Source organism: Molothrus aeneus, chromosome 2, assembly GCF_037042795.1.
Source record: "Molothrus aeneus isolate 106 chromosome 2, BPBGC_Maene_1.0, whole genome shotgun sequence".
NCBI classification, from domain to species: domain Eukaryota; kingdom Metazoa; phylum Chordata; class Aves; order Passeriformes; family Icteridae; genus Molothrus; species Molothrus aeneus.
Genome location: NC_089647.1, coordinates 96,959,153 through 96,981,279, shown reverse-complemented (window position 1 = coordinate 96,981,279; position 22,127 = coordinate 96,959,153). Strand labels below are relative to the sequence as shown.

The window sequence follows — 22,127 nt, the reverse complement described above, 5'->3', positions numbered from 1 at the left end:
TACAAATGAGTGTGGGGCCAGGCTATTGAGTAGGTCTCTAAAGCAGTCTAGGTTAAAAATAGTCTTCCAAAATAATTTTGTATTTTTAAGTTTTAAACCAAAACCATTTCAGTTGCCTGATTTTACAGACAACCTCTAAAAGTACCTATATAAGCACAATTGACATGGTAACAAACAGACCTACTGAAAGGTAACTTAGCTTCTCAAATTTAAAACAAATGTGTCACGTAAATATACACAAAGAAACTATGCCACCTTGCTGGTGAAGGAAAAGCACGGGGCCTCTGCTTTCCTCCAGTATCAAAATTGTGTTGAACACAAACATTCACTAAATTTTAATGAATCACACTGCCCTGGTGGATCAAGGTGAGACAGGCTCAATGCATTGAAATCAACAGAAGTTTCGCCTCTCCTTTGTTGTGAGCTAAGAGTAGCCTAGAGAAATGAGGCTCATGGGTGACCTGATCACCCTCTGTGACTCCCTTAAAACACAGTGTAGCCAGATGGGTCAGTCTCTTCTCACAGGCAACCAATGACAGGGCGAGAGGAAACAGCCTCAAGCAGTGCCAGGGGAGGTTCAGGCTGGTCATCAGGAGGAAATTCTTCACTGAAAGGTTTGTCAGGCATTGGAATGGGCTGCTCAGGGAGATGGTGCAGTCACCATCCTTGGAGGTGTTCAGGGAACAGCTGCATGTAGCACTCAGTGCCATGGTCTGGCTGACAAAGTGATGACCAAAGGTTGGACTTGATTATCTCAGAGGTCTTTTCCAACCTAAATTATTCCATAATCCTGTAAGATTTTTTTTACTATCTTTTCTTCAGAGAAGGACTTGGAATGTTAATATAGACTAGTATTTGAACATAGATTATATTTTGCCATATATCCACATAGCATCTGGATCATGTGACTATTGAGAGATAGGAAAGGATGGGGAAAGTTCCATCCTGGGAAAGGATGCCAAGAGTTCCATCTAGATAAGCCCTCTGTCCTGAGGTGGGCTCTCTCATGCCTACAGCCTTCCTGGCACTATTTGCCTAAAATTTTTTTGAAAAAACTTTATTTTAGAATCCATCCATCTCCTCAGGTAATCTATTCCAGTGTTTAGCTGAGGAATTTCCCCACCATCTAGTCATGTTTGACACACAACCAATGTTTCATAGCCGCACATCAGTACAGATGAATGTAATTCCCAGTGGAAACAGCAGTGGCAGCAACACAGAAACTTGGCATGTTCCTGATGATGTTTGTTCCTTTTTCTTTAGCCAAATGGACCCAATGATTTAGTGAATATAGTTAACAAATACAGTTGGGGTTGCTGACATTTCTGTGCATACATTAACTCAAAAAGAATTGAAGAATCAGTAATTTTTCCCTAAAGTTGTCATTTCCTGCTAGGGAATATTGATAGTTTACTACTGTAATAAGTTTACTAGTGGCATAAACACATGGATAAATATCTTTTTTTTCACTTACAACTATAATATGATATAATCTAACATTATTGTAGGCCCTGAGGGAAGAGATGAGAGTACTATTGCCAGTACTATGGATTTGTACCTTTAAAACCGAAACCTACCAGTATTGTAAAGAATGTACTTCAGAAACCAAACTGGAAACAATGTATAAGAAACAAGCTATTAAACTGCCTTCATTGAAACACCACTTGAAAGTGCTTTAAAGCATCATGAACAGTCAAAAGTTAAGATTCTTGCATCAATGAAAAAATTACCAATGATGAGATAAACTGCTGTTTCAAAAGTGACTGGAGAGGAAATGAAGGTGTTGTGGAGTTTCTATCTTGTCAGACAGTATAGCAAAGTCAAGCCCAGGGGAAGATACATAGGAAAAATTGGACTGCTAGAAAAAGCCAGGCTAGTAACAGCCACCAGCAGGATGTCCTGGTTTCTTGGCATTTTGCCTTGTCTTGCAATGTCCAAAAACTATTAGATTTAAAAAAAAAAAAAATTTGTTCTTTCTATGAATCCATGAGTATTTAAAAAAATGGGGGACAATTAAAAGAGTAAAACTAAATGACTTAGATTTCTGTAGCATTTCCTTAACAATGTAAGATTTTGAGGACCTCTTTAAGATATCATCTGTTTGTTAACATTGTTGGCCCATTCCTCCCAATCTCTAAACTTTTTTTTTTTTTAATTGTCCTTATTGCAGTATTTGAGACATTTTCTTCTTTTCTTAGGTGAAGTTTGATTATATGTGCCACAGTTAGGAGCTGGGTTAAGACAAAAAGGTTTTTAGGGAGCATGTAATCTCCCAGCCATTCTAGGCATCTTGAAAAAAGGCAGCCTTTGTCTCTACATTGATTATAAACAGAACCTGAAGTGGCCGGTTTGGATATAGATTTCTACATCAGATGAATCATACCCTGAAAGTTGCCCTGAGTACTCCTGGTTACTGAGAGCACTGATTTTGACATTAGTTTTGTAATAACTTGTACAAGTTATTTCCGTCTTATGCAATACATTTGGATTCAGTGACGTGTCAGATGAAGAAGCAAACACTTGCAGACTTTTTGGCTCTGCCTCCATTAAGAACTAAAGAGCTCACCTTCCCCACAGGCAAACATGTTGCAACATAAAATGCAAATAGCTTGAAAGAAAAACAGAAGCAATAAAGGCTTTTTAGGGCTTTTTATGTGCCCTAGAGGAAGAGGAGAAACTGGCAAGACATTTATAAGACAATTCAGGGAAGAGTTATTTGACACAACCATGATGACAATCATATTATTGGTTTTAAAAGTCTTGACTTGTCACGAAACATACTTTGCTACAGATGTAACTAAATAAACAACAAAAGAGCTTAGTACTGACAAGGAAAGAAATTCACATTTAATACATGTTACTTCACATTTTTCTTACAGGACATTCAAAGTCAGCTCTTTGAGCATGGTAAACATTTTACACCAAAAAAAAAAAGTTAATCAATAATGTTTGTATATACAAAAGAGGACAACTGGCAAAATTTAATCACATTTGCTGCTCAACAGCAGTTATCTCAAAGACAAACCTCTGTTAAAAGATGAGTGCTAAGATGGTGACTCAACTGGTTCACATAAGAAAATAGCGTGGCTACTATAAAATAAAATTAAATTCTGCAGTTCCTTAATTTTACAACCACTCATGCTGCTGTCCTTATCTCTTAACTATGCTCTTGTTCTGAAATAGCATGGGGGGATTTGTGCTGTCAGGATTTTGTGATAGTGTTTGCAGTCATAGGAAATCTGTATGAGAGAGAAAATGTCCCACTTAGCAGCAGGAGGATGACAGCCACAATCCCAACAGGAATGGCAGCACCAGCTTCCTGTGCCACTGGACTGGAGGGCATGTAGTAAGAAGGAGGAAAAGCTATGCTCTGGTTGTGAGTTACAGAATAGAAATTCCAGCTCACAGGAATCAGGACACACAAACCAGCAAATATGTAGAAGAAGCCACCCACGAGGAAGAACGGGGCAATGAGAGTTTTGTGAGTGACTCCCATATAGACATTTCTCAGAGCAAATATTGTAGCAGCCAGTCCCAGCAAGCCCATGAACATGGCAGTCAACAGGAGACCCTGAGCAGCATAAATTTCATGGGGGATGAAGGAGTCATAGCCACTGAATTTATGGCAAAACTGTTCTCTGTAGCCAGGTGAGACATAAAGGTAACTGATGAAGCAGACTTTCCAAATCCCCACCCAGGCAATGCCAGAGGAAATGACAGTGGTGTTGTCCACATGCCACACTCTCCATTCCACAATTCCCATTGAAACCGTGCACAGGATCCAGCCTATCGTGCCCAGAGCAAAGGCAGCAAGCTGGAGGTGTGAGGTGCTGACCAGGGAATTCATCCTTTGGAGCTCTCCTGCTCTGTCACAGACACAGTTGCCATGCAAAGAGAGAGAGCCACTATAAAGAAACAAAACAAAACAAAACAAAACAAAAAAAAGACAATTATTATTTGGGTGAATAGATGAACCTGTCAGTGAAAAAGAGAATGTGTGTGTAGAGGGAAAACAGCAGTCATCTTTCCCCAACTTTAGTGAACTGTTGAAATTTAATAACCATGAACAAGTAATATAGAGGTTTTAATTCTGTATATGCCATGGTATCACATAGAGGAGAAAGAGTCTCTGACTCCCCATAAGATCTCCTTTTTACATTCACAAAAGGAAAATTGATGGGTTTTTTCCAAGTTATTGTCTTCTTTGTTAATTAACCATTATGTTCAAAGATCCTTTAACACATTACATATAATCAGGAGCCCTAGAGTTACTGGTTAGCAGGAACAAAATCTGAGAAAATCCTCAGGTTCCTGACTGTTGAGAGATCCTACAGAGCAGATTCTGTGCTCCTTTCTCCCAGCAGCTGTGGCTTTGATGCTGGAGCCCAATCTGTACAGACTTCAGCTTTTGTGCTGTGTTTACTGAGAGCTGCTGGGACCAGTGTCAGACAGAAAACACCACAGTTCAGAGGCATGAGCAAATCCACACCACAAAGTCTAACAACAACCACTGAACTTTGACCATTTTCAGATTAATTAGCCATGAATGCATTAGCAGAAACATTTGCATTAATCAGAAATGTAACACTGTGCAGAGGCTGGAACCTGGATATGCTGTCATTGCTTTCCCACCTTCAAACTTTACCCAAGGTTTTTTTGCTGCTTTACCTTTGCAAATCCCACTTGTTTATAAATTGCCCAATTTCCCCAGTTTGAATAATCCTAAAACTGTGCTGGAAAATATTTTAGTCATTTAGATTTAAGATTTGTTTGCCAACTGTACATTCTGAGTGCAAATTAGGGTTTTATTGTATTAGGAAAAAAAAGAAAAAATATAAACAAATCAACACTTAATTTCCCATGTCTTTTGTACCATCTTTTGAATACTTATAGGAATGATCTGTGATTGGTGAAGATGTGGCCTCAAATTTACAGAAGTCTATAGGATTCTAGGAATCTGTTTATTTCATAAGTTTCCTAAAATACTTTTTCCACTGCTCCTATTTCATTCAACACTGGAGAAATACTGTACCAAGTTGACTCTAATAAAATATATCTGCCACCATATTTTGGGTACTAAACAATGAACATAAAAACTAAAGCAACAATTTTTCTATTTACTGATCTTAAGGTAACCAGATTCAGTTGGCAATACAATCTAGTTGAAAAATCCACCTGTGGAAATTTTAAAAAATAAATATCTTCATGACAATATGGCCTTAAGCAGACAGTGTCCCTCTTCTCATACCAGTGCCCACTACATACTTACTTCAGTCCTGAAGATGATGCAAGCCATGAGAGGATGGGACAGAATGATTTTTGATGCCAGACAAACACAGCAAGATCTGCAATTTTATCATTTTGGCCTCCCAGTTCATCTATGTGTCTCCAATAGATTTCCTGTGGGATATATTAATCTCCATTATTGCAAGTGTACACTTAATCCTCACCAGCATGGAGAAAATTGCTCCAGAAGAGTCTCTTGTATGTTTATCTACTTAAGCTGAAACCAATTTATAAACACTTTTTCAGTTTGCTGCATTATTTACAAATAATGCAATTAATTTACAAAGTGATTATAAATCCCCCTTTCTAACTATTTTATCAGGCAAGGAGCACAGTAGCCCCTCTTTCTGTCCCAGCTCCTCAAAACAGCATCATTTCTGTTCCTGCCCAGTGGTGGGAAGGTGCTGGACAGGAAAGAGGGTGAGCAGAGGAGTCCCATGCTGACTCCATTCGGTTTCTCTTGGAATCAGGGGAGCACAGAGAAGCCAAGCCTGAACCACATGAAGAACTACATTTTGTATCGAGCCCATATGTCTGTAACACGTCTTGTGTACATCATAAACATTCATTTAAACAACTTGCTGCTATCAAGGTCATAAAAGATATGTCAGCAGGTGAATCCTTATCATCAACAGCTTTTCAGAGTACATTATCAGCATATCAGTATATTATAAACATATACTTCATTGCCTGAATGTACCCAACTGTCTGCTCTCAGAATTAAATGAGAATAAATGTGATTCTGAGCCCACTATCAAACCTGCATGTGCTGAGATAGTTAGAATCGTGCCCATTTTAATTAAAAAATTAAAAATTAGGGAAAGATCTTTTTCCCTTTAAGATTCTCAAAAAAACATGGAACAAGAAAACACAGAGGGTGAAAGATTTAAAGGCTTATACAAAAGTTCTGAGAACACTGGGGAATAACCAGCTAACAAAGATGGGCTTTGGATGAGTTATCAGGTGTCTAGACACACAAAAAATTGCTTATGTAGGAAATGATTCATTTTGGCTCATTTTTCCACACCCTGCCCACTGGAGCATATTTGATCTAGCCTGGTATGACTGACTTAGAGAAAAAACAAGGTTCAAAAGAAGTACTTTTGAAATCGATGATGAAATTACAGTTCTCATACTTTTCTATTTTGGAAAATCAAACAGAAGCCTATACTTAATGACCTCCTGGTACTGAGATTCAGCATGAAAATAAGGAACAAAATATCAAGATAAAATAGTTACAGGATTTTTCTTGACATAAGAAAACATGTCAAAATTAAAAAAAAAAGTTCTAGTTCCCGATTCCAATCTCTATCACTATGAATATTAATAAACACACTACAGGTTTGGTGATATAATGAAAAGCAACAGGTATGTATCACTTATGTATCACTTGCCAGAAGCATTAATTTTAAAGGAAGCCTTTGGGCAAAGAGGATCAGGGAAACTCCTTTTCTCCCAAGTGTAGAAAGATACATTGATTTTTCAGAACTACAGTGGCAAGTATTTAAAAAAAAACCAAAACCAAATAAGACATTGCTCTTGCAGATGCCAAATAAAACAGGGAGCGAGCTGCAGAGGGCGTCGTCCTCCAGGATTTCAGCCATTCCAGCGACTCCCTTGCTGTGAGGCCTTTAGAGGGAAGAAAGGAGGGAGGAAAGGAAGGGAGGAAGGTCGTATCAGGCTGGGGTTCACAGCAGCGCTTGGGTCAGGGCTCTGTCAGCTTTTCCCTCTGCTGGACCTTGGGGCTTACCCTGCACAAGTCTCTATCCACAGGAGGTGGGTGGTGCAGGTGCTGACCTTGGCTCAAACACCAGCAGTGCCATTCCTGTGGATTTCAAGAACAGAGGCATCCCTTTTGGAAAGGAAGAATTTGATCTGTCACCAACTTGTCATCCACAGATAAAAACCCCAACAAACTCAAACAAACAAAACCCCCCATAAACAACAACAAAACCCTAAACAAACAAACAAACAAACAAACAAATCCACAAAACAACAACAACAAAACCCCAGCAAATTTTTATTTTTTAAATTAAGTTAAAACTTCTGGTCCCTGTGCAAATGCCCTTTTCAGCCTTCTGGGAGAAAAATGGGAAAGCTCAGTCCTGTGCGTGTTTGAGCTGTATTGGATAAAATACAGTTCAAAGCTCAGATCATATAGCAGGCTGTGCTAACACAGACAGCACTGGCCAGTTTCATGCTTTAGTAATTACATAAATGTTTTGAATTAATTTAATTAGTGTAGTAAGGTTACTTATATGGTCTGAATAATACAATGATGTAACACAGTCACTAGATGAAATGTCCTAAGGCTAATGAACTCATATTCAGTCAGCTACAGGAGATCTTCTGAGTAATTAGGTGGTGTCACTGCCATGTGGTTCTTGATTCAGGAGCTCACTCAGAGCTGCAGACTTCAGCATTCCAGCTTTGCAGACCAGCTACTTCATGGGATGGGGTCAGCCTACAAAGGCAATCTGGCCAGCAGGAACAAGCTGGGTCTGTGTGGTGTGTGTGGATGAAAAGCATGACTGGAAACCCTTTTCACTGAAAGAAGTGAGAAGTGGTTTTGAGAGGTGGCCACAGTACCATCTTTCAGTTTCCCATTATTTCATCCACCTTTTCATTTAAAGTATACTCAGTTCAATCCAACAAGCACCCCAGCAGCTTTTGGGGATAGTCTTTGGAAAGTCTAGAAACAGTAGCTAAAAAACAGAGACCTGCTTCTACAGGCTTCTCACCTGGCAGCCATTTTCTCTCTAAATATATCTTTCATTTCCTTCACTTGGAAGGGCTTTCCTTCACAGATATGTTTTTAATTAAATACCCTAGTGAAGTAAAAGCAAGACTCATAGAATCACAGGATGGTTTGGGCTGGAAGGAATCTTAAAGATATCTTGTTCCAATCCTCTGGCCATGGGCAGTGGCACCTCTCACCAGACCAGGTTTCTCAGAGCTCCATCCAACCTGGCCCTGAATGCTTCAAGGTCTGGGGAGTCTGCAGCTTCTCTGGGCAAGCTGTTCCAGTGCCCACCCCCCTCACAGTAAAGAATTTATTCCCAATATCTGATATAAGCCATACTGTCTTTCAGTGGCAGCCATTCCTCCTACTCCTATCACAGCTCCTGATGAAGAGTCCTCTCCAGCTTTCCTGTGGGTCCCCTTCAGATTCTGGGAGGCTGCTATGAGGTCCTCACACAACTTTCTCTTCTCCATGCTGAACAGCCCCAACTTTCTCAGCCTGTCTTCATAGGGGGATTCATTTAAATGTAAATTTGCTAGCATTCAATGCTGGAGAAGACAGAAGGTACTAGTAAAAGATGATACTTGTCAGTGTATTCATCCAAAAATAGAAACTTGATGGATCCTTTTGTATTTATTGCTGATTTTACTTAAATTAAGCATTGCACAGTGAGTAGCTCTTTTTCTTTATGAAAAGTATGTTGAGCCATTGCACATGGACTTGAGGGACAGAATGAGGCATGAGTTTCCCACTCTTAACTTCAAGAAACAGAGAGGATGCCTGGGAGCCATGTTGACTTTCCTACAGCTGCAAGCTTGCTTCTAGGAGACAAAAAATGAAAGCAAGCTGCTCTCTGCCAAGTGGTTTCATAGAGGGGGGTTTGGTGCATCAGGCTTACCTTTAAAATTACTAAAATGAAATGGTGCAGTTGAATAACTCAGTTCTTTGTGGCCACAGCCCCACCTCCTGATATTCTCAGCAGCAGGAAAAAACAGAAATTGAGCTATCTTGTAATTTTGTCAACACTTCTTTTTCTTCCAGTAATTGTTAGTAACAAAAGGCTGGGGCTATGATATTGATTCTGAGGGTGGAGAAACCTCATTTACACCAAATACATTTCACTTCTACTGTGTCTTCCAAGCTGTTTTAATTACATTCAGTAGTCTATATGCATTGATTTGGTTTCAAACCTGCTTTCTAAAACTCACCCTGCCTTAAGTTCCTGAAACAGAGACTTAAAAAGCCCTGCAGGTAAATGCAAGAGAGAAAACTCTATCCAACTCTCTTAATTCATGCATTTAAATATTAATTGGACCTTTGAGGTTACTGGGTCTCAGGCTCCCTCCTAGGGGGATGAAGGCCTGTGCCAGGGACAGATGTCCAGATTGTAGGGGTGGCATAAGGAAGTGTCCCCAACCACACAATCACCTGCAAGACTTGTCTTTAAATTCATCATTTCATATGATGTGTTGAGAGCAAGAGGGCTGCAGCTTTCAGAGGCATTGAAGGGAGTTTGCTGTTTAGGAGAGGTTCTTTGGTTGGTGTGTGCTGGGTAATAATTCCCCAGCAGCAGCACCCCCTCTGCAGTATCTCTTACCCCTCTGGGACCTGAGGCTCCAGGCAGAGCTGGACAGGCCAATCATCAACACCTGGCACATAAGGTCTCAAACACTGAAACTGCAGGGAAATATGAGATGCAGCTGGGTCTTGTCATGGAAATCTGTGAAAGTCTTACACAAATTGCATGATCCTTGACATGATATTCAAAGACTGATTAATGCCTTAGGATCCTTGAGTTTAGATGTGTCAAGAAGAGAGCTTCAGAAATGTTTTTTATCTTTCTGCCATCACTGTTTCAGCACAGCTCTGGCTGAAGGACAGCTTTGTCTAAGGCCATCTACTTGCTGTGGTCCAGTCCACAAGAGTTGCCACCACTGGCTGATAAATCAGTCCATTCCTACCTTCTTCAATAGACATTCCAAACAGTCAGTTTGGCAGCTCTTTTGTTCCTATTTTCCTAGAAATAAAATTACCTGCATTTATGACCCATTCCTTGAATACATCTCCCTGACATTTATGAAGTGAGTGAACATGATGTCTCATATTTAGATTTTAGCTAACATACTTATTTTCAGATAAAAAAGAAAGTGGGGCCTAGAGTCTTAGAAGTCATTGTAGGGTATGTCCAGATTTGTAGGGTATGTTCAGATTTAACATGCCTTATGTCCCCTGTCCCTCCAAATGTCAATGTCCAATGTTATAAACTCTGCTGCTTCCATTTATTCACTGTTTCAAAAGAAGCAAACCAAAGTGATCTTCATTTCTCTTCCATCAAGTAAGAATACATTGAAACTTAGCTGTGTAAAAGTCTCTTCTTATTTCAGGAAAATGTTTTGATTTGCTTTGATAATAGGATGAAATGAAACCAATTCTATAAATTCTCACTGTTTTCTCACCCCCTAATTTACTTTTCTCTGTCTGAGCCCATCTTATGCTCTTGTCACATAAGGAAACATTGCAGGCTGGTAGGCAGTGGGATTGACCCAGGACCCAGATGACCCAATATTATCAGAGTTGCTACAGATTGCTTTGCCTCTGTCCTGAAGGGAGCTCCATTTAGAGCCAAAGTGGAACAGTTTAGAGACATTCAAGGAAGGACAGCCCCTGAAAAACTAAGGCAGATAACCTGGCTGTGTTGAGATGGGATCCTTTCAGGAAGCTTCAGAAAGCAGAGGGAGCACAAAAGCTTGTCTACTCTGGGTGTCTGGCACAGAGAAAAGAGCACTGAGGGTTCAGTGGTGTAAATAAGGCAAGCACATCTAGGTCCCAGAGAACTCACACAGCACTGGGAAGATGAGGCACTGAGCACATACTTGGGCCATGGGAAGATGTCACCCAAGAGCAGACACCTCCCAGCCAAAAGAACAGGAACAAATGCTTCCTGGAGCTGCAGGGGAAATTGAGAACTCCTGAAGAAACTTGAATGTCAGCCTGGAAGTGCTGCACAGGCACCTGGTTGGGAGGCAGGAGCATTCCCCGAGCCAAGGGCACGTAAAGGGGCAGTGGGAGACCACAAAGGCTGCACACAGCAACCTGCACACAGCAACCTGCACACAGCAACCTGCACACAGCAACCTGCTGGCCAGGCTTCCTTCCTAGATGGGGAAGTGGGTGCAAGGGGAGCTTTCCCAAAGGATAGGAGACTGTACTTGCTTCCTAGTAAATGATAGCACAGCTAAAATAAAATGCGCTAAAAAATGTTCCGACAGAAGAGCGATGTCTGAGTCTCCCTGTCTGAACCCACTTGCCTGCCAAAAAACTGGGAATTCTACTGCAGCTTGTAACCAGCTTAAAGAGAAAGTTCATGACAAACTCTTCTTATATAAAATAAGCCCACTTGCCTGCCAAAAAACTGGGAATTCTACTGCAGCTTGTAACCAGCTTAAAGAGAAAGTTCATGACAAGTTTATTTTTTGCAGCCCACATAAGCAGAAATTCACTTATTTCTACTTATTTCATGCTTTAAGCAAATATTTTTGCTTTAGCTGATGCCAGGCATCACATGCATTTCTAAATTAACATTCAAATCCTGCTTTTGAAAAGTATTATAGCCTAGATGCAGCTTTATTGGGCTATACTGAACATGGTTTACTGACCAAATCTTTTGTTTAATGTAAGTTTTGCAGCAGAAAGGGAATTTAAAGAAAACCAACAGTATAGCAATTACAAAGGTCTCTTCTTATCAATTTCTCTATGATTTAATACTTGAAAACTTAATTCTTCAATTCCCAGTTGGGAAAGCATTCGTTATAGAAAATAAATAAATACTTAAATCTCTCCCCATCTGTTCTCTATCAGCACTTCATAAAACAAGTAATATTAAAAAAAAGGGGGACTTACTTCTCTGAGTCTGAGAGTTGCCTAAGGCTTTGAAGCAGTGTCAGCTGGATGAAGCAAGTTCCAAAAGGGAGGTGGAAAAAAATGCCCATGCAAATTGTTCAACTTGTTATGCTACCAAATAGGTACCTCACAGTTCCTTGTCACTCTCCCACTAAGTCAACAAAGAAAGATGTAGGAAGTCAGTTAATCATTAACATATAAAATATGAAAGCTTTGCCATAAGCCATTTATTCTAATTCCTTTAAAACACTTACCAAAGTATATAGATAACTCCCATGGAAATGACAGTTTTCTGTAAGATACCCTTTCAGAAAATCTACCTTTTTGATTACATGATTTTTCAGCTTGAGACCACCATGATGCATGCCCCAGTCTGACAGCCCAAAAGACACAGAATTCTCATCTTAAAGAGAACAAAGTGATTTCATAATCCTTATTTTTTTAGATTTTTCTTCCTGTATTTATGCACTAATTTAAATTAGTGCACCTCTGCAGTGGGAAGAAATATAGGAGAGAAAGAGGAGTTTTTCTAAGGAGCAAATTCAAGCTGAACTGCTCTCTTGATGGACTCTGGTTGGCAGCACCCACACTTTAGTACAAATAGTACTTTGCTTGCTATCCCAGATGCTTTAAAAACCACACACATTTTTAAAAATTATGTTATGTTTGCCTTGTTTCATGGTTTTCCCATGAATGTAAACAATGGCTCTCGCAAATTGGAAGAATGTTCTTTACTCTGTTCTGGTTTCTTCTCTTTGAACCCTATTCTAAACCCTGATAAATTCCAAACGAGGCACTGGCTCGGCTGGTTACAGAACAGTGCTAACAGCACCAACACTGTGTGTTCAACCTCTGTCTGGGCCATTCCCATAAGAGCTGGACTCAATGATCCCTGTGGGTCATTCCCATAAGAGCTGGACTCAATGATCCCTGTGGGTCCCTTCTAACTCACAATATTCTGTGATTCTGTGACATTTCAAAGCTTGGTCTCAAAAGACAAGTAAGTTTATTTCATAGAAATGCCCTGAAATGGGGGGGCCTCATTGAAAAATTCTTCTAATTGAAAAGTTCTTCTCATTGTAACATGCACAAATGCTGGTCATTGCCCTCACTGAAGAAGGCTGGAAAATGTCCTTAATTCATATCCTCTGTTTTCTGCATCACCTTTAATCCTCTCCTGCAGTATTTTCCAGCTGATGCCAGTTCACTGGTTCTTTGTGCAGGTAATGCAGCCTGGCCATGACAACAGAGTCTTGTCCTCTCCTACAGCTCACCAGCCTGGGATCTCCTCTCTGGCTGCTCACAGCTGGATGGGGTTGGTTTGGTGCTCAGGCAAACTCAGCTGCTCAGGCTCTGCTGCTGTGTGACAAGAAACCCAACACACACACACACAGACAGACACAGACAGACACACAGACAGACACACACACACACAGACAGACACACACACACACATACACACACATCCACTCACACACACACCCCCCGATGGGCTGCTGTCATCTGCCAGACTCCAGGATGGCCTTCTGACATCCTGACAGGGCTGCTGATTCACAAGGACAGCATCCTTGGGCAGCAGGCAGCTGGCAGATAGATTCCTTTTTTGCATTTAATAACTGTGTGGGAGAAAATTTGCAGGCAAAACCATTGCTGATTTTACACATGAAGCTGCTGCACATCCCTGTTTGTCTCACCCTGCAATAGGAGGGGCATCCCCTACACTATTCCTAGAAGAACAATTCTCACCAAATTCTGTATCTGACCTATTTCTTCTCAGTCCCCAAAAAACAAGGCAAACAAAAACCAACACGACAACAAAGCCAAACCCACTGTGATGCTTAAGAGATCAAATTGTACTGAAAAATAATGAGGTCAATGTATTTGTCAGCCACCATCATCACAGTGAAGTTTAATTCAAATGGAAATCTACAGTTCTCAATCTGTGATAACAACCAGCAGCATAAGCATCATTACATTGGTGAGAAATACAATACACACAAAATGGAATGAGAGAAGATAGGAAGGAAATTGCAGTATTAAGTGTTTTTTCTTCTCAGTGTATGATTATAAACATATAAACATACACTATAAACATATTCCTTCTTAGTGTAAGAGTGACAAATTATTAGGAGGCAGATAGAAATTAACTAAGTTTCTAACTACCTTATTCAAAGGAACACATTTTAAACCAAAGACTTTATTGTTCCTTGAATGCAGTGGTTAATACTTTTGGAGGCAGAAAACATTTGCTTTCTTCCTCCATGGCCTCCACCCAAAGCACACTGAAATCAGTGGAAATAGTTCTGCTGACTTCAAAGACCTTTAGATCAAGCCCGGTCCCTTCTGTGGTTTACAATTTCATTGTTAAATACCACAGAACAGGAAATATTTGTTTCAAGTTATTTTTCCTTTGATTTGCTACACATTTTAAAAGCAGCCTGAAAGCAAGATGCCATGCAAGGTCCACTGCCCAGCAAGTGGTACCTCATAGACAGCTGAGAGAGCCCCTGCACAGCTCAGAGGCTCAGGGACAAGTACTTTCTCATTTTTTGTTTCTGTGATGAAGGCTGCTTCTTCCGGGAAGCACAGCAGCCCCCTGCAGCAGCTTCCAACTCTGTGATCAGTGAACTGGGCATTAGAGTTGTTGCATCCTCACTCTTGGTTGCTCCCTGGCTGTCCTCAACAGATCATCAAATCCAAATCTAAACGTGTGCCTCTAAAACCACTGTTTGAGTCTAAGTATTTCATAAACACCTTTCCTAACTGTTTACCTTTATGGCCAAACCAAGTTGTCCTTTAAAACCTGGGAAATTCAGAGATGACACAAACACCTCTACCATACTCAACACATCTCATCACTGAGTGCTTCCCAGCCCAGCAGCAGCTGACCTTCTGCCTGTTCTGCCCAGGCCTCTTCAGACACAGATCACAAATACATTGTCAACAGCTGCCTCTGAAGAGGCAACCCACTGCCAGCCTCAAGGGACTCCACAGGGAAGCACTACACATTATCAGACACTCAGCTCAATCCCAAATGACACCCACCCTGTTTATAGCTGCCAGCAGGTGCTGTTTGTTTTTATAGTTAATCCCATTGGCTGGGAAATTTTCTGGCTTCAGAGAACTTGCTAATAGGTTTGTTGTGATTATGACATTATATTTTGTGTGGCCTTGATTTCTCTTCTCTTTTGTGAAGTTCCAAATAAACATCCACAATGCTCAGTCCCTACCATCCACTGTGTTAGTTCCACTTGTCCATTGAGGATGGGATTTTAACACATGTTTCAGTCTAAAATTACAGTGCACTCTGACACTGTATGCGAGGGATTATATGTTATCCCTCCCAGCAAGAGAAACACTGTTCAATATCCAATTTAGGTGTTACAAGCTAGGGAGACTGTACCTCACTCATGTCTGAACTTGCTTCCTTTCAATCTTGCACAGCACTAATATCCCTAACAGTGGTCACATACTTTTTAGTGCTTCTTCTATCCAGAATATGTCAGAGACCTTTTGTCCAGCATCTACAGCACTGGTAGTGTCCTCAGAGCCCCTGCTGACACACTAACATCCCTTTATTTTTGTCCTTAACTTTCCCTAGATTCCATAACTGAGCCAGAAGGCTCACAGAAACTTCCTACAAAGAATCTGACTCTGTTACTATTGGTCCATTAAAACCCAGGGGGAAGTGGGAACACACCAAACCCAGCTGCCCAGGCTGCCTCCAGCATGGGCTGTTCAGACCTTTTCTTCAGAGACCAGCAACTGTAGATCCACAGGAATGGGCTCACTATCAGTTTTTGAAGCAAAATTGAGATTACTATTACAGGCTCAAAAAGTTTAAGAGGAATCATTTCACTGTGATTGTGTCTCACAAGGGGCTGATTTAAAACCAATAAAATTTGTCTTTGGCTCAGCAAGAAATTGAAGTTTTTTCACAGAGATGCAGAACACAAAAGCTGGCATGCATGAAATGAAGGGCTGCTAAAATTAGATGCACTCTTGTGGTTTGGGTAGGCTCCTGGTTATTCCCAGATACCCAAAAGTAGGTCATTCAAAGCTTAACAAAGACATTTCCCTCAGACTTGACATTTTAGAGCCAGTTGAAAGGACCACCTGACGGGAGAATGTTATCAACACGTCACACTGGGGTTTCACTCTGCCTTGGCAGCGTTCTGAGAGAGCTGCAGTGCTGCACCACCAGGCTTTTGGCACTTCACTGCAGCTGCTTTAGCAGCTTGCTCTTATCAGCTGTTAGAAGTGACAAGGAAATCAAACACCAATGAATTTTCATTAAAGGGAATGAAAGCAAGAGATCAATAGAAACCTTTAGCTGCTAACAGAGCATGGGGGTTTAACAGCTTTACAAAGCAACTCCCTGCATAAATGATGGGGAAGTATTAAAGCAGTAGTTTAGGAGAACCATATGAATAACTGGTTGCTCATTAGCTGATCATGGCCATGATGTGAGGTAGGAGATCTTTAGGATCTTTACTGATACCCTAAAAGGTGTACCTTTGCCCCAATTCCTGGCTACTGTAATAGCTAAACAATGACTGTGATCTTTTATCTGACCAGTACCCTATTTAGATTAATGCAGTAGGAAGTAGATAGAAATATTCTGGTGACCCAGAACATAAGTAAGATGGGATACTGCAGAAAGAAAAACAGATTTCTTAGGAAAACCTGAACAGCCACAAGCTGGATGCCAGTGTAGAGCAGGATGCAGCTCTGCAAAGAGCTCCAGACAGGACAAATTCCTTAAATATGTGAAGAGAAGTTGCTTTTCAAAAGCATTTTATTCCAGCATCTCCAGTGCAGAGGCAGGACAGCTCTACTATTTATCCTTTTGCTGGTCTGTCATTTACTTGAGCAGTGGGGGGAAGAAGTGTCACACTGCCCCTGCTTTCCCTCAAAGCCCTCCCTCAGCAGATCACAAGTCACAAGGCAGAGATGAAAGGTCATCAATGCTCCAGCACATGCTGGAGCTTGGGACAGTTTCAAAATGTGGGGACAACCACCTGGAAGGCTCTGATAAGAGGGTAATGCTTTTATGGATAGCTAAATTGGTCAGCACAGGAGCACTGGTAGGGAGCCCCAAAAGCAGGAGAGAAAACAAAAGCAAACTTAGTAACTCATTGAGCCAGGAAAAGGAGAAGGGTTTGTGGCAGTTCCTATAGGTGCGTGCGTGGAGGGGGTCTGTAATGGAAGAAAAAAAAATTCTCTGAGCCATGCTGCCTGGAGTGTTCAAGCCAGGGCTTGCAAACTCCCACCTGCTTTCCTGGCCTGTCAGCTCCAAAAGCCATGTTATAATGACTGCTGCCCTTTAGAGACCCCTGCTCTAAATCTGTAGGCAATCTAAATATTTACCAGAGTAGACACACCTCGGTACGTGATTGTGTACTGCAAGAACAGCAAACACAAAAGGTGGATTTATAGTGACCATAAAATTTTCATTCCCAGCTTCCTGACTTACAGAGACTTTATGGCCAGCCTTCACATTGCACTTCCCTGTCATTTATGACAGCAGTACTGCACTCCTGACACCCTTGAACATTTGCAACTAATTTTTATTTTCATGAATCTGTCTGGTACTTGCTGGGTCCTGACAGGGCTTTTTCTCTGCTCAAATGAGTCTCATCTTGTATGTGATGCTCAATAGCACACACACACAACTTTTAAATCCCACTTTTGACCAGTGAGTGCTCTTTGTTGTCATGACATACTTTCTACTCTCTAATAATTTACATGAATCTCTTCTCTCATATTCCTGTCCTTTGCATTGGATATAGACTGTGGGATTAGACACAATATTTTAGAAAGTTTATGAAGTTTTCAGCATCACAAGTTACTGGTTTTCCTGTGTTTCAGTCTTTTTCCTAGAGCATAGAGCTCATGTGAACTGATCATTCACTGTGATCCCACACACATTTAGAGTGTGGTCTATGTCATTGCCCTGTCCATGTGATTGCCATAATTTTCTCCTTGATTAATTGCTTTGCATGTCACCATATGAAATAATAATTTGTTTGAACACACCCGGAGTACCAATTTTTCTCTGTGCAACTTTCCTCTTCTCTGTTTGCCATACATGTTGCAAGCAGTGACCATTATCACTGGGCTTCTGTTGTAATTATCACTTATTGGTTTTGTGGAACTGCCCATTGCAAAAAATGCTGGTCTAAGTAACTCTGCCTTTGCAAAACCAGTGTGACAATGAAGTTTACTCACCTAGATTTTTTTCTTCCCTGTTGTGTAAAAATAGGAAGTGGTGGGTTTTTAAGAATTCTTTAATGGGGCACATTCTGGTCACACTTCTCCATGGAGTATTTCTGCTTTCAAATTCACTGATGGCCTACCATGAACTATGTAAGAACATCCTGGGAACAGAAACCCAAGATCCTCTACTCCCTATTGATAGAAAGGCTGAATGTTTAGATCTTCAGCTTCTCGCTCTCTAAATTATGCTTTCCTGGCAGAAAACAATGATCCAACTTCAACAGGAACTGGTATTGGGAATTGGTATATAATATTCAATTGGGTATAGAATTGGTATTCTGCCCTCAACCAGAAGCCTGGTATTAAAATGAGCTCCAAAGAGGTGGCAATTAGGTCAGCAAAACCCCAGAGAACAAGCCAGGTCACTCATTCTGCAAATGTGTGTTGTGCTGTAAACACCCTCATCTCCCAGCTTGTGTGACTTCAGCAGCTCAGCATGTCCAGCGAGCTGGGCTGTTAGTGAATTAGGATGACCTCAGAGAAAGGATGACTTCCTCCACAAAGGGTAACTTCTTGGAGGCTCCTTAGTGCCAGAGCGCTGTTCCAGTGTCTCCTGAGCCTATAAAGGGTTGTCACTGAATGCACAGAACACCATGGTCTTACACAGCGAGATCTGAGATTTTGAAACTCCGAGTTATTCCTTGTAACTTTAATTTTCAAAAATGCTTTAAGGTATTTTTACATTATAGTGACTAAAAGGCCTGCCCTAGCACATGGAGACAGAACAGTTCTGCCTTGTCACGTACAGAGAAAGAAAACCAGGAAATTCAGAGTCCCAAAGCACTCTACCACTGGTTTAGTTTTAGTTCCTTCAGGGCACTGATCCTTCCAGGCTTTCATGGTTTTCACTTCCTTGTGATCTCTATCACCCCATTAATAAGAGAATGACTGTTCCACCCCTTTCTAGTCAGTGTTGGCCACTTTCAATCAATCATCACAGCTTGTTTTCCCATTTTATCTCTGGAGGAACCATACCTGTGTGAGAAATCTGCTGAAGCTGCAACTCCTGGGAGTGGCAATCAATAGTATTCACAGGACTCATGCCTTTCATATCTAGATACTGAGATAAACAATCTTATCTTCCTTCTATTGCTTATTATTTAGCCTGCGACTGCTCATTGTATTTATATTTCCCTGAGGCATTTAGCAAAGACACAAGTGTAATTTATCAGTAACAAACACTATGAAGAGCAGACAGCTGGGAAGTGAAACAGATGTTGAAATGAAATGATTCTCATAATGAAAATTTTGTTAATTCCTCTCAGGCTTTTGGACTTCACAGCTCCACCAAAACAATGTTTTGGTACAACACTAACAAGCAGACATCCATTACCCCATTTCCAGAACATGTTCTCCATAAGGAGCACAGCAGATGCTGCTGTCACAAGGACCAGCAGCAAATCAACAACTCTTGGTAAGGTTTGACCACAGCTTCCTCAGAGCCAGTACTGCCTCCTCTCACAGAGGTTGCTGGGAATGAATAGTCTAGTTAACACAGTTGCAGCTTGGTATGCACTTAAGAAAAGGCTTTCTTTCACTAATTCCATTAAAATATAGGAACCTAAAATTCTTGACAGTTCTCACCTGGGACACGTAGCATGTATGCTTTTTAGATGCCATTTTGCTGGAGATTTTATGTTACTCAAAGTAAATTTGATTATATTTCTGTATCTTCCACTACATCTTCAGCTTCACAGTCAACAAATTCATTTGCTTTAATTAAAATCGAAGACAATCATGAGCAGCAAATGTAAGTATTCCAATAAAAGATGAAATGCATTGGGAATCTGGTTGTTCTCTAGTGGAACTGTTGCAGGTTAACAAATGAAACCTGGAGAGGAGGAGTTACAGAATTCCTCCCTGTGCTTCACCCCAGAAGGGATGCCAGAAATCACCACAGATATTCTTGGTATCCCAGCCCTGGCAGCAGCCAGCACAAATCAGTCAGCAGCAGCAGGCAACAGGTCATGGCAGCTAGAGGACACATTTCTTGTTAACTTTACCAGTTTGTTGCATGGAGGGGACTTGAGAGGAAGGGATGTCACAGGCTCACTAATACTGATGTGTTTGGCAGTGGTGGAAGGCACTTCCAAAGCCACAGGGCCATCTCCCCCTGCAGAACCCAGACTGCTTCCAAGACAGATATCAAAGCATCTAAAAATGAAGCCATTGTGAGGATTTTTAACATATGAGAAAAAAACCTGCATTTCCACTAGCCTTGTGCTCAGGAAAGGCTCAACTGCTGTGACTAAAATAAAACTCAGTCTAAGACACTGGCCAACGTGGTTACAACCAAGAAAAAGGTGTTTATTGTAGCCTGAACTAAAGGGATACTTGCTCTGCCTGTAGGTGTGCTACTGTAGCTTGAGTGAAAATGACCTCCTGTTACTGAACTGCACCCAATTTATTTTAATTCAAATTTTCCTCTGGAATGTAGTTAACCTACTTCAAATGGAACAACGTTATCCTTAAAAACATTATAAAAACAGCAGGTAGAAAGAATGAAACCCAAGATTTCACAGGTGAGTTGCTAATTCACATGGGTTACCCATCTTACAGTTTATGGGCCATTATAATTAGTATCATGGATCATTATAATTAGTCCAGTTGCAGACTGAACTGTGGCAAGTAAATGTGATGACTGATTTACCACTGCTGACAAGTGACAACATATAATCCAGTTTAAAGATGTAATTGTTAATTTTCATAACATTCTGTGGGCATGATCTGCTCAAGTATATAGATAAAAAAACAATTTGTCTTGTTAAAAACTTGCACAACGGAAAAGCCCTTAATTAGAACAGGCCTTTAAACTTCAGCAGTGAATGAGCAGACACCATTAAAGCAGGAGCTGCTTTCTACTGCATATCATAAGGGCTTGCTAGAGCTACTGGGTTGCCAAGAGGTTCCTTCAGCTGTAAAAACCATGACAATTAAGTACACTAAAATTAGTCACTAGAACTTGATTAGGAAAGAACATTGTGAAATGGTGACTCCTTTGAAATCTGAAGGTCTCAGGTACCCCATGAGAAAAAATAGAGCTGAATTTCAGTTTAAAGGAAGGCAATTTAAAAAAATGCAAATAGTGCACAAAAACTGGACTGTTACTCCTCTGGAGCTGCCATCCTGGATTATACCTAATGCTCACAAAAACAGGCACAAACAGGTGGGTCCATGTACAAAGAGAGGAGGGAGAAGAAGGGTGAAAAGAAGTTTAGAAAAATCCTACAAATACCCAAGTATTTTTCTTTCCCTAACTTCCTTTTCCCAGATTTTATAAAGACCTTCACAGACAATCACAGATGATTTCCAGGACCAAGCTATGGTTCTGTGATCTGTGGTCACCTCTACTATAAATTTGTGCATACTTGCCAGTGTTTCCCAGTAAGGCAGAAGATTCTGCAGTTCATCTGAGAACCGCCATTAAACTGAAATTTCTGTGAAAGTCTGTTACAGTTGGGAGAGTTCACAAGTGATCTGTTCTTGCAGAAAATCTCACACACCACTGACTTTGGATATTTCTGTATGAAGTATCCATTCTAAACATGGATGAAGCTGAAACAGTGGAATGGCCCAAGCAGGAAAATCTAAACTGCTCCCCTAGGATGTGCTCTCTAAGTGGTGAGAGACCCATTTGTTTTATTGACCCCATAACAGATTTTATCTGTCTGCCATCTCATATTCACACTCTTAAAATATTAAATAGACACAAACACATTTCTGGTACTTACACTGGGAAATTGAGAATGACTAATTACTAAACATATTATATAAGCTATACAAAGACAACAAACTACTTCAGGCCACAAGATAACTGGCCTGGCCTTGAAAAGCATTATTGATGGGCACCATGAGATGGCCAACACTGCAAAGCAAAGCAGAAGCTTTTGACATTACCACTGCTCACAAAAACTAAGTC

The 22,127-nt window shown here is 40.7% G+C and overlaps 1 protein-coding gene across 1 annotated transcript; it reads right to left on the bottom strand.

Annotated features, from left to right (window-relative positions):
* Window positions 1-3,202: 3,202 nt before the first annotated feature.
* CLDN34 (claudin 34) lies at window positions 3,203-3,847 on the bottom strand. Its single transcript, XM_066571625.1, has one exon. The coding sequence runs from the start codon at window positions 3,845-3,847 to the stop codon at window positions 3,203-3,205; it is 645 nt and encodes a 214-aa protein (XP_066427722.1).
* Window positions 3,848-22,127: the final 18,280 nt, after the last annotated feature.

Bases quoted from the DNA above. Each gene is read 5' to 3' on its own strand.
- CLDN34 (XM_066571625.1), bottom strand. From the start codon at position 3,847: ATGAATTCCCTGGTCAGCACCTCACACCTCCAGCTTGCTGCCTTTGCT.